We start from the raw sequence: 13,529 nt of genomic DNA, 5'->3' as shown, positions 1-13,529 counted from the left end.
ACAGGAGATCTTCCAACCATAATCTGAAGTAATGAATTACATTTGGTAGTTTTCTTTCAAGTATTCTTTAAAATCAAATTTCTGGTAACATGTTTATCATCCTTTAAAGTATCTTATTTGATGATTAAATAAATAGACTTGTTATTGTATTTATATTTTAATGAATATTTTTGCAAATTATGCTGAAATAAAAGTTGACATTCTGGTTCTGACGTTCATTTGTAAGAATTATTCGCGTTTCTGGTTAGCTCTTTTAAAAGTACTATCTAGGAAATCTTAGTTTTTATAAGAGAATATAGCCATTAATTTTTTTCTACAGATTAGGCAACAGAAGATTTGTGAAAACAAAATGTATTGATCTCATTTATATTCCCTTGATGAAGGAACACATGCTGGTCTCCGCTCGCTTTCTGTCCACTAATATGAAATCCTTGTCCCTGCTTCCTTGCTGGTAGGTTTTTAGAAGTTCAGTGAGCAATGCAAATCACCTGAGGGTGGAAAATTCCCTTGTCACACAGATGCCCTTATCAGCAGCAACCAGATGGAGCTCTGAGCAGGAACATTATCAATGTTAAATTGCTTTTTCTCCCTCCTGAGTAGAGAGGATTAAAGCATTCCTTTAGAAATGGGTGGCAAATATACAGATTTAGAAATATTAATATTTTTAACAGTTTGCATTTATAAGTAAATATATGAAAATAACATTTCAAAACATTCTGTGTTCAAAATACAAGCAAAACCAGCTCAAAATGTTTTGTTTTAAATAAAATAGGGTTCTGTTCTTTCCTAAATTCACTTGCAAAGTGTAAGCTTGAAATGTTGCCTTTTATTTATTTATTTTTAAGATGGGGGATATCTCACTATTAGTGTCATATATACATATCTTGGATATAAACTAGTTTATTCAGTTTTAGTTGTGGCAAATAAAGGTGTGTTTAAGTTTATTAATACTGTTGAAATAAAAATACACACAGTCACTCAATTTTCATTTATTATTTTGTCAAACTTGATTGGCTATTTTACTGTTACTGCTTTTGAGTAAATCTTTAGATTCTGCATCAATTTGATTTTTGAAATGTCAATTTACTAATTATTGCTACTCTGTAAAGTAATAATCGCTAAATATAATTTCAAATCTATATGAACAATATTGTTGTTTAGCAGTGTTAATAGTTATACAATGTATTTTAATAAAACTGTAATTTTAGAAGTCTATAAAGGAGACTGCTGTTTAATTATATGTGTTGTTTATAGCCACTTTGATGTTAGTGATTTTGTTTCTTAATATTGGTTTCTAGATGCCATCTAAGCTCCAGTGAGTGATAACCATTTCTCTGATAGAAAAATTGGTATGCCCTTGTGTGTTATATGCCAGTAACCATCTAATCAGTGGCTGCCAGAGTACAGATTCTTTCATCAGATTCATATGCGGGTTTTTGAAATGTGTTGCAGTTTTTTTCCTTAAGGCCTAGTTTTTAGTATTTGCCAACATCTAGGATTTTGCAACAATTACACTGTGACGTGTGCAGTTTTGCAGGTATAAATATGAACATATAAGTAAGGATAGATAAACTGTTCCCCTTTTAACTTTCTATATATCAGATAAAATATGATTATTACTGATATTGCATAAACTATAATTTTTCAGATAATAAAGTTGAAGAACTTTAGGTTTATTCAGACATATCAATAAAACAAAAAGTATTACTTCAATCTAATGACTGAGATATTTTTTAATGCTTTGCTTACAGAACCAATTTGGAACTTGAATTAATTCATCGAGGAGGGAATTTATGTTCAGGTGGTGCAAGCACAGCTGGTAAAAGGTCTTGTTTAAGTAAGTCTTAAGCAGTGCTAAATTTTAAAAAATTTCTGATTATTTCATTTTGAAAGCATATATAGGCAAAGTGGTCTTTTGTTGTATTTTCGAATTCTTTTTATGTTTTGTATAATCAATTTTAATAGTGATTATATGCTTTAAATGGTTAATTTTAGAAGAATCATGAACATTTAGCTCTTTCTATACTATGATTAGTCAGTAAATAAATGTCATAGTAATTAATAAGAATTACGTTGGTTCAAAATTAAAACAGTATATTATTCTCAATGATAAAAAATTTTTCTCAAACTTAAATTCTTTTAAAGAATTTTTATGTTGTCTGGACTTAAGAAAATTTTTATAAAGACAATTCATGTCACCTACAGATTTCTATATAAATAGCTGCTATTAATCAGTGAAGGCATTTGTACTGTATTTTGATGTGCACAAATGTATTAAAATTGTAGATGTTTACTTTTATTTACGAATATGCTTTATATTGTAAACTGAGCATGATTCTTCAGTACTTTTTGTAAGAGTATATTTCTGAGAAGTATCATTTGGAACTTAAAGTAGATTTTTCATGAGCATGGTTTTGATGCTATCACTGTGTAGTCATTGTTTAGAGAATTAATGTGACTACTAGGGGTAATATTATTTAATGTCATGTACAGTTAATTATTGGTCCCAAATTAATGGAGTTAAAATATTTCCTAATGTGATTGATATGGGAAATAAAAATTGTTTAAAACATAATGTATTTTTTTTTTTTAAACATCTTTATTGGGGTATAATTGCTTTACAATGGTGTGTTAGTTTCTGCTTTATAACAAAGTGAATCAGCTATACATATACATATGTTCCCATATGTCTTCCCTCTTGCGTCTCCCTCCCTCCCACTCTCCCCATCCCACCCTTCCAGGCTGTCACAAAGCACCGAGCTAATATCCCTGTGCCTTGCGGCTGCTTCCCCCCAGCTATCTACCTTACTACGTTTGTTAGTGTGTATATGTCCATGACTCTCTCTCGCCCTATCAAAACTCACCCCTCCCCCTCCCCATACCCTCAAGTCCGTTCTCCAGTAGGTCTGCGTCTTTATTCCTATCTTACCCCTAGGTTCTTCATGGCATTTTTTTCCCTTAAATTCCATATATATGTGTTAGCATACGGTATTTGTCTTTTTCTTTCTGACTTACTTCACTCTGTATGACAGACTCTAGGTCTATCCATCTCATTACAAATAGCTCAATTTCATTTCTTTTTAAGGCTGAGTAATATTCCATTGTGTATATGTGCCACATCTTCTTTATCCATTCATCCGATGATGGGCGCTTAGGTTGTTTCCATGTCCTGGCTATTGTAAATAGAGCTGCAATGAACATTTTGGTACATGACTCTTTTTGAATTTTGGTTTTCTCAGGGTATATGCCAAGTAGTGGGATTGCTGGGTCATATGGTAATTCTATCTGTAGTTTTTTAAGGAACCTCCATACTGTTCTCCACAGTGGCTGAACCAATTCACATTCCCACCAGCAGTGCAAGAGTGTCCCCTTTTCTCCACACCCTCTCCAGCATTTATTGTTTCTAGATTTTTTGATGATGGCCATTCTGACTGGTGTGAGATGATATCTCATTGTAGTTTTGATTTGCATTTCTCTAATGATTAATGATGTTGAGCATTCTTTCATGTGTTTGTTGGCATTCTGTATATCTTCTTTGGAGAAATGTCTATTTAGGTCTTCTGCCCATTTTTGGATGGGGTTGTTTGTTTTTTTGTTATTGAGCTGCATGAGCTGCTTGTAAATTTTGGAGATTAATCCTTTGTCAGTTGCTTCATTTGCAAATGTTTTCTCCCATTCTGAGGGTTGTCTTTTGGTCTTGGTTATGGTTTCCTTTGCTGTGCAAAAGCTTTGAAGTTTCATTAGGTCCCATTTGTTTATTTTTGTTTTTATTTCCATTACTCTAGGAGGTGGGTCAGAAAGGATCTTGCTGTGATTTATGTCATAGAGTGTTCTTCCTATGTTTTCTTCTAAGAGTTTGATAGTTTCTGGCCTTACATTTAGGTCTTTAATCCATTTTGAGCTTATTTTTGTGTATGGTGTTAGGGAGTGATCTAATCTCATACTTTTACATGTACCTGTCCAGTTTTCCCAGCACCATTTATTGAAGAGGCTGTCCTTTCTCCACTGTACATTCCTGCCTCCTTTATCAAAGATAAGGTGTCCATATGTGCGTGGGTTTATCTCTGGGCTTTCTATCCTGTACCACTGATCTATCTTTCTGTTTTTGTGCCAGTACCATACTGTCTTGATTACTGTTGCTTTGTAATATAGTCTGAAGTCAGGGAGCCTTATTCCTCCAGCTCCTTTTTTCGTTCTCAAGATTGCTTTGGCTATTCGGGGTCTTTTGTGTTTCCATACAAATTGCAAAATTTTTTGTTCTAGTTCTGTGAAAAATGCCAGTGGTAGTTTGATAGGGATTGCATTGAATCTGTAGATTGCTTTGGGTAGTAGAGTCATTTTCACAATGTTGATTCTTCCCATCCAAGAACATGGTATATCTCTCCATCTATTTGTATCATCTTTAATTTCTTTCATCAGTGTCTTATAATTTTCTGCATACAGGTCTTTCGTATCCTTAGGTAGGTTTATTCCTAGATATTTTATTCTTTTTGTTGCAATGGTACATGCGAGTGTTTTCTTGATTTCACTTTCAGATTTTTCATCATTAGTATATAGGAATGCCAGAGATTTCTGTGCATTAATTTTGTATCCTGCTACTTTACCAAATTCATTGATTAGCTCTAGTAGTTTTCTGGTAGCATCTTTAGGATTCTCTATGTATAGTATCATGTCATCTGCAAACAGTGACAGCTTTACTTCTTCTTTTCCGATTTGGATTCCTTTTATTTCCTTTTCTTCTCTGATTGCTGTGGCTAAAACTTCCAAAACTATGTTGAATAAGAGTGGTGAGAGTGGGCAACCTTGTCTTGTTCCTGATCTTAGTGGAAATGCTTTCAGTTTTTCACCATTGAGGATGATGTTTGCTGTGGGCTTGTCATATATGGCTTTTATTATGTTTAGGAAAGTTCCCTCTATGCCTACTTTCTGGAGGGTTTTTATCATAAATGGGTGTTGAATTTTGTCGAAAGCTTTCTCTGCATCTATTGAGATGATCATATGGTTTTTCTCCTTCAATTTGTTAATATGGTTTATCACATTGATAGATTTGCGTATATTGAAGAATCCTTGCATTCCTGGAATAAACCCCACTTGATCATGGTGTATGATCCTTTTAATGTGCTGTTGGATTCTGTTTGCTAGTATTTTGTTGAGGATTTTTGCATCTATGTTCATCAGTGATATTGGCCTGTAGTTTTCTTTCTTTGTGACATCCTTGTCTGGTTTTGGTATCAAGGTGATGGTGGCTTCGTAGAAGGAATTTGGGAGTGTTCCTCCCTCTGCTATATTTTGGAAGAGTTTGAGAAGGATAGGTGTTAGCTCTTCTCTAAACGTTTGATAGAATTCACCTGTGAAGCCATCTGGTCCTGGGCTTTTGTTTGTTGGAAGGTTTTTAATCACAGTTTCAATTTCAGTGCTTGTGATTGGTCTGTTCATATTTTCTATTTCTTCCTGATTCAGTCTTGGCAGGTTGTGCATTTCTAAGAATTTGTCCATTTCTTCCAGATTGTCCATTTTATTGGCATAGAGTTGCTTGTAGTAATCTCTCATGATTTTTTTTATTTCTGCAGTGTCAGTTGTTACTTCTCCTTTTTCATTTCTAATTCTATTGATTTGAGTCTTCTCCCTTTTTTTCTTGATGAGTCTGGCTAGTGGTTTATCTATTTTGTTTATCTTCTCAAAGAACCAGCTTTTAGTTTTATTGATCTTTGCTATTGTTTCCTTCATTTCTTTTTCATTTATTTCTGATCTGATTTTTATGATTTCTTTCCTTCTGCTAGCTTTGGGGTTTTTTTGTTCTTCTTTCTCTAATTGCTTGAGGTGCAAGGTTAGGTTGTTTATTCGAGATGTTTCCTGCTTCTTAAGGTGGGCTTGTATTGCTATAAACTTCCCCCTTAGAACTGCTTTTGCTGCATCCCATAGGTTTTGGGTCGTTGTGTCTCCATTGTCATTTGTTTCTAGGTATTTTTTTATTTCCTCTTTGATTTCTTCAGTGATCACTTCATTATTAAGTAGTGTATTGTTTAGCTTCCATGTGTTTGTATTTTTTAAAGATATTTTCCTGTAATTGATATCTAGTCTCATGGCGTTGTGGTCGGAAAAGATACTTGATACAATTTCAGTTTTCTTAAATTTACCAAGGCTTGATTTGTGACCCAAGATATGATCTATCCTGGAGAATGTTCCATGAGCACTTGAGAAAAATGTGTATTCTGTTGTTTTTGGATGGAGTGTCCTATAAATATCAATTAAGTCCATCTTGTTTAATGTATCATTTAAAGCTTGTGTTTCCTTATTTATTTTCATTTTGGATGATCTGTCCATGGGTGAAAGTGGGGTGTTAAAGTCCCCTACTATGAATGTGTTACTGTCGATCTCCCCTTTTATGGTTGTTAGTATTTGCCTTATGTATTGAGGTGCTCCTATGTTGGGTGCATAAATATTTACAATTGTTATATATTCTTCTTGGATCGATCCCTTGATCATTATGTAGTGTCCTTCTTTGTCCCTTTTAATAGTCCTTATTTTAAAGTCTATTTTGTCTGATATGAGAATTGCTACTCCAGCTTTCTTTTGGTTTCCATTTGCATGGAATATCTTTTTCCATCCCCTTACTTTCAGTCTGTATGTGTCTCTAGTTCTGAAGTGGGTCTCTTGTAGACAGCATATATAAGGGTCTTGTTTTTGTATCCATTCAGCCAATCTGTGTCTTTTGGTGGGAGCATTTAGTCCATTTACATTTAAGGTAATTATCGATATGTATGTTCCTATTTCCATTTTATATATTGTTTTGGGTTCGCTACTATAGGTCATTTCCTTCTCTTGTGTTTCGTGTCTAGAGAAGTTCCTTTAGCATTTGTTGTAAAGCTGGTTTGGTGGTGCTGAACTCTCTCAGCTTTTGCTTGTCTGTAAAGGTTTTAATTTCTCCATCAAATGTGAATGAGATCCTTGCTGGGTAGAGTAGTCTTGGTTGCAGGCTATTCTCCTTCATCACTTTCAGTATGTCCTGCCACTCCCTTCTGGCTTGTAGGGTTTCTGCTGAGAGATCAGCTGTTAACCTTATGGGGATTCCCTTGTGTGTTATTTGTTGTTTTTCCCTTGCTGCTTTTAATATGCTTTCTTTGTATTTAATTTTTGACAGTTTGATTAATATGTGTCTTGGCGTGTTTCTCCTTGTATTTATCCTGTATGGGACCCTCTGTGCTTCCTGGACTTGATTAACTATTTCCTTTCCCATATTAGGGAAGTTTTCAACTATAATCTCTTCAAATATTTTCTCAGTCCCTTTCTTTCTTTCTTCTTCTTCTGGAACCCCTATAATTCGAATGTTGGTGCGTTTCATGTTGTCCCAGAGGTCTCTGAGACTGTCCTCAGTTCTTTTCATTCCTTTTTCTTTATTCTGCTCTGCAGTAGTTATTTCCACTACTTTATCTTCCAGGTCACTTATCCGTTCTTCTGCCTCAGTTATTCTGCTATTGATCCTATCTAGAGTGATTTTAATTTCATTTATTGCATTGTTCATCGTTGCTTGTTTCATCTTTAGTTCTTGTAGGTCCTTGTTAACTGTTTCTTGCATTTTGTCCATTCTACTTCCAAGATTTCGGATCATCCTTACTATCATTATTCTGAATTCTTTTTCAGGTAGATTGCCTATTTCCTCTTCATTTGTTAGGTCTGGTGGGTTTTTATCTTGCTCCTTCATCTGCTGTGTGTTTTTCTGTCTTCTCATTTTGCTTATCTTACTGTGTTTGGGGTCTCCTTTTTGCAGGCTGCACTTTCGTAGTTCCCGTTGTTTTTGATGTCTGTCTCCAGTGGCTAAGGTTGTTTCAGTGGGTTGTGTAGGCTTCCTGGTGGAGGGGACTAGTGCCTGTGTTGTGCTGGATGAGGCTGGATCTTGTCTCTCTAGTGGGCAGGTTCACGTCTGGTGGTGTGTTTTGTGGTGTCTGTGGCCTTATTATGATTTTAGGCAGCCTCTCTGCTAATGGGTGGGGTTGTGTTCCTGTTTTGCTAGTTGTTTGGCATAGGTTGTCCAGCACTGTGGCTTGCTGGTCGTTGAGTGAAGCTGGGTGCTGGTGTTAAGATGGAGGTCTCTGGGATATTTCCACCGTTTAATATTATGTGGAGCTGGGAGGTCTCTTGTTGACCAGTGTCCTGAAGTTGGCTCTCCTACCTCAGAGGCAGAGCCCTGACTCCTGGCTGGAGCACCAAGAGCCTTTCATCCACACAGCTCAGAATAAAAGGGAGAAAAAGTAGGGAGAATTAGTAGAAGTATGAGTAAAGAAAGAAGGAAAGGAGGAAAGGAAGGAAGGAAGAAAGAAGCAAAGAAGGAAAGAAAGGAGGGAGGGAGGGAGGGAGGGAGGAAGGAAGGAAGGAGGGAAAGAAGGAAAAAAGACAGAAAGAAAGATGATACAGTAAAAATAAAATAAAGTATAATATAGTTATTGAATTAAAAAATATTTAGAAAAAAAAAAGAAAAAAAAAAAAAAAGGGACGGATAGAACCTTAGGACAAATGTTGGAAGCAAAGCTATACAGAGAAAATCTTACACAGAAGCATACACATACACCTTCACAAAAAGAGGTAAAGGGGGAAAAATCATAAATCCTGCTCCCTGAGACCACCTCCTCAATTTGGGGTGATTCGTTGTCTAAAGGAGGGAAGGAAGGAAGGAAAGAAAGAAAGAACGAAGGTAAAGTATAATAAAGTTATTACAATTAAACTTAATTATTAAGAAAAAGAATTTTTAAAAAAAAAGTCATGGACGGATAGAGCCCTAGGACAAATGGTGGAAGCAAGAGTATACAGACAGGATCTCACACAGAAGCATACACGTACACATTCACAAAAAGAGGAAAAGGGAAAAAAATCATAGATCTCGCTCCTAAATTCCACCTCTTCAATTTGGGATCATTCCTTGTCTATTCAGGTATTCCACAGATGCAGGGTATATCAAGTTGATTGTGGAGCTTTAATCCGCTGCTTCTGTGGCTGCTGGGAGAGATTTCCCTTTCTCTTCTTTGTTCTCACAGCTCACAGGAGCTCAGCTTTGGATTTGGCCCTGCCTCTGCGTGTAGGTCGCTGGAGGGCGTCTGTTTTTTCGTTCAGACAGGACGGGGTTAAAGGAGCCGCTGATTCGGGGCCACCGGCTCACTCAGGCCGGGGGTTGGGGGATGGGGGTAGGAGGGGCACTACGTGCGGGGCGGGCCTGCGGCTGCAGAGGCAGCGTGACGTTGCGGCAGAGGCCGGCGTGATGTTGCACCAGCCTGAGACCCGCCGTGCGTACTCCCGGGGAAGTTGTCCCTGGATCCCGGGAACCTGGCAGTGGCGGGCTGCAGAGGCTCCGCGGAAGAGGGGTGTGGAGAGTGACCTGTGCTCGCACACAGGCCCCTTGGTGGCGGCAGCAGCAGCCTTAGCGTCTCCCGCCCGTCTCTGGGGTCCGCGGTTTTAGCCCCATAATGTATTTTTTGAAAAATGAATATATTTTCTTAAATGCTAAAAATATTAGTAATTATTTAAAATTATCAATATATATTAGTTTTTCAAAAATATGTGTTATTTTAAGAAGATATATATGTAATTTTGGAATGATTTCAGAGCAAAGGACTGATCAAAAACACCTTGAAATTTCTAACATAAAGATACGAACTTATGTGAAACTTTAACCAAGTTACTTTTAAAATTCTTACTAGTTGTACTAGATTTTGATATTTTATTTTGTGTTATCACTTTGTTCTTGGGAATTTATGGTTTTGGAATTTATTTTTTACTGAGTATTCAGTATTTACTGACCCCTTGATGTATGTACTTAAACCCTATTTGTACCCAGTGATACAGTATGTTTTATAGAAGTTGTTGATAAATAGGAGTTTTAGCTTGTAGTCTGTTTGAATTGGCAGAAACTATAATTTCACTTAGATAAATTATTCTTTCTTGTTAATTTGTTGTTTGGCATTGGCTGATAATATTCCAGAAAGTGTTACGTTAGAAAGTGTTTAGTAAAGGAATTTTAATTTTATGCTAGAAAGCTACTTTTTCCTCCCTCTAAGGTAAATTTAAATTTATACAGAGGCTTGTAAATGATGAACTTAACCAGAATGCTAAAAATAGTAATAAAAGTCTAGCAGCAGCCACTTCAATTATCACCCTCAATTTTAATTTAAATTATTAAATTGATAGTTACTTCCAGACTTTTGTTTCTGTTTATTTTCCCCTTTAGTGAATAAGAGGTTTCAATGTGCCAGTATAGAAGAGATTGTAATGAAGCTTATCCTAAATATAAGTTAATACTGTTTTTCATTTTCTTTTTTTCCTTATCAGTTATGTTAGTTCTTTTTTCCCCCAGCTTTATTGAGGTATGATTGACAAATAAAAAATTTTATATATTTAGGTTGTACATGATTTTTTTGATTTTAGTTTTCATATGATGTATTGTTCAGTTACTTACACATTATTTATCCTAATTATTTATAAAAGAGCTCTATAAATCATGTATGCAGAACGTTATATATTCTATGAAATCCCACTATTTTGCAAGTGTATAAACTTAATGTATTTGTTATTTACTCAAGCCTAACTCAGACCTAATTTAAGTTTAATGCAAGAGCATATTGAAGGTGTTTCATAGAATCTTAGATCAAATATCTCATTTTTTTCATTTTCCAGTAGAACTCTAATGGTATTAGTAAACAAAAATTTCTCTTTTTCTCTAGAGCCTATTCATAAGTCAGTATTTTCCTTTTCCCATTCATTACTTTCTACAGCCTCTTAAATATATCATTTTAAAAATGTCTTTTCTCTTTTTCATAATATTTTGGTGAAAGAGAATGAGAAAATGCTCCACTAATTAATAATGGAAGTTACACTTCTGGAGTAATGTTCCATCACAAATTCCTGATGAAATTGAAGTTTAGTTGAGAAAAAATTTAATAAATTTTGTCTTGAATGGCTTGCGTAATGCCAGATAGATAATTATGGATGGACACACACACACACACACACACACACACACACACACACACACACACAGTGGGGGTGGGGCAGGGCACAAGATTGACCTATTAACAACAATAAAAGCAGAAAATATTACTGGCCAAATTTATACTGAGAAATCAAATTGTCATGGAATAATGCCATTCAGCACTTCCATATTCAAACAAATTTTTGAAGTATTGAGATAAACCGACCAGTATCCAATCAGAGTAAAAGTTCATTCCTAAATATATGTCTGGGAAATTTTCCACAGTAAAAATGAGCAAAATTGATTCACATAGCAGCATACTATGGTATTTTAATAATACCTTACGTTTGTAGTTTTAAAGTTTATAAAGTACTTTCACATAAATTATTTAGTCTTTAGAATGACCATGTTAAATAGGTGTTATCTCTTTTTCTTAGAAAAGGAAGCTGGAGTTCAGAGTGATTGCATTGCCAAGTCATATAGTTGGAAAATGTCAAAGCTTGCAATTGAACCCAGTTCTCTGACATTAAATTCAGTTATGTAAGACATATCTCTTGCCCTTAAGTGTCCCAAAAGATGCAGAACCTTTAAAAACTTTCACCCCTGGGCTTAGTCAAGGATATCCTACTGCACACTATTGCCTTGGAATATTTCCAGGATCTCCCATGCTATCCTTCCTGTTATCTTGCCTATTCTCTTTTGCCAGCCTTTCACTGTGAATTCTATTTTTGTTTTGGGCCACTCCTTCAGACATTTTCTCAAGTCCTCATTCCTTCTTCCTTGGATACCAGTTGGTTCTCCTTTATTTTTCACCAGTTTGCTGGCTGGTTCCCCCTTGCCCCTGGCGTGAGCCATCTCATCAGCTTGCACATGCAGCTCTGCTCCTGATTCCTAGGTCCGAGCTGTAGACCTCTTCTTTATTCGCTGGAAGGTCAGGCATTAAGGACCTTGTATTCAGCAGATAAGACTGATTCTAGATAATTTATTGTAAGATAGAAAGTGTTAAGTTCTAAAGTGGGGTATGGATAAAGTTCTAGAAAATTTGGAGGTTTGGGATCATATCTAGCTTGTAAAATCAGTGAAGCTTTTGGCGGACATGGCATTTGAACAGGGTTTTGAAAGATGAGTGAATTTGGAGTTTTTGTTACAAATTGGTATATATACTGATAAGTACCACCAACTTGGTTAGCAACATATGTAGGACAAAGCAGATGCAAAAATTGAAGGCATAACTTTTTATTAAGAATGTTTTATTAAAGTTACTCAGTTTCTTCATTCAAGTGATTTGAAAATAGACATGGAATGCCATAGATGCCAGTGAAGTTCACAGGCTTTCAGCACTTTTTGCCATGATATTCTTAGTGTATTTCTCAAGCAGAAATTGTTGAAACCAGTGGCTGGGGTGGGGGTGGGAGGAAGAGGTGTCATTGATAAATTATTAATATTGGAGGATAATTTTTAAAAACTTATCTTTAGTTAGATCAACATCTTTCTATATCTTTGAGTCTGAGCTTTCTGCTTATTACTGTAGTTTAACTAAGGAGCCAAAGTTCATATCACAAATGGATTTCATGATTTTATTGAGATAAAAATTAAACTTTAGTCAAGAAAGTTGAGGCAAACCCTTGCTTTGACATTTTCATTTGAGGTGCTTTAACTTAATTTTGACATAATATATGATCTTTTCAAGAAATGATGCACACAGTGGAAAACTGCCCCCTGTGTTTGTTATTCATAGAAAGCAATCCAGCTTAGATGTGTGCATGCAGCATGCAGCTCAAAGTAGTTTTAGTTGCTCAAAGAATGAATTTTTGGAGAATTCAGAGTTAGAGAAAATTATTTTGATGTTAAAATTTCACCCTGCAGTAAGGCTTCATCAAGATACTGTTTAATATCACAAAATTGCTATTAAGTAGTCTAATCTTATTCTTTAACAGTGGTAAAATTCTGATATCCATGGCTTAGTAAGGTCTTTTCAGATTTAAAAAACTATGAATTCTACAAATAGGTTGGATCACAACTTTTGTTCTATTCTTTTTGTTACCCCATAACAAGAAGAAAATTTGGCCACTAATTATTATAGTGGTCAAAGTACATAAATTAATATAAAAATGTAGAAATTGCCTTCAGACTCAACTCTTCATGAGTGGGCAGATAGTTTAATGGCAAGCTTATTTAATCTCATGGATTCTGTTTTTCATAGTATCCAACCAGAGGATTGTTGTAAGAACTCAGTTTTACAATGTATGTTCAAGTCTTCATAGACTGTAAATCTCAACATTACTGTTTCTACTACTTCAATACTACCATCATCAAATTGGGGGTGGGTGAGGAGACCAGAAGCAAGATAAAAGTTTATTTTCAGCCTAGTCTTTTTTTGAAAAAGGCGCTTAACAAACCTTAAGTTTGACCTGTTAAAAGATGGGGTTAGAAGGACAGAATGGGATTTATTCCTGAAGACTGATATAGCTTATTTATTGGGAACAAAATACATTGTTAATTTGGGGTGGCCTGGGTTAGAGGTGTGGTTTAAGATTTTGAGCTAAGAAGAGTGGCTTCAGCTATTCTTTAA

General features: G+C 35.4%; 1 protein-coding gene across 3 annotated transcripts in view; it reads left to right on the top strand.

Moving 5' to 3' along the window:
- UBR3 (ubiquitin protein ligase E3 component n-recognin 3) overlaps positions 1-13,529 on the top strand; it is a 232,659-nt gene that overhangs the window by 161,120 nt on the left and 58,010 nt on the right. For all 3 annotated transcript variants that reach the window (XM_032637364.1, XM_032637365.1, XM_032637363.1), the window contains exon 30: positions 1,752-1,837. In XM_032637364.1, coding sequence (XP_032493255.1) covers positions 1,752-1,837 — 86 coding nt within the window. The remainder of the gene's footprint in view (positions 1-1,751; positions 1,838-13,529) is intronic.

This window comes from Phocoena sinus, chromosome 7, assembly GCF_008692025.1.
Source record: "Phocoena sinus isolate mPhoSin1 chromosome 7, mPhoSin1.pri, whole genome shotgun sequence".
Lineage (NCBI taxonomy): Eukaryota > Metazoa > Chordata > Mammalia > Artiodactyla > Phocoenidae > Phocoena > Phocoena sinus.
This window is presented reverse-complemented; position numbering and strand designations above follow the sequence as displayed.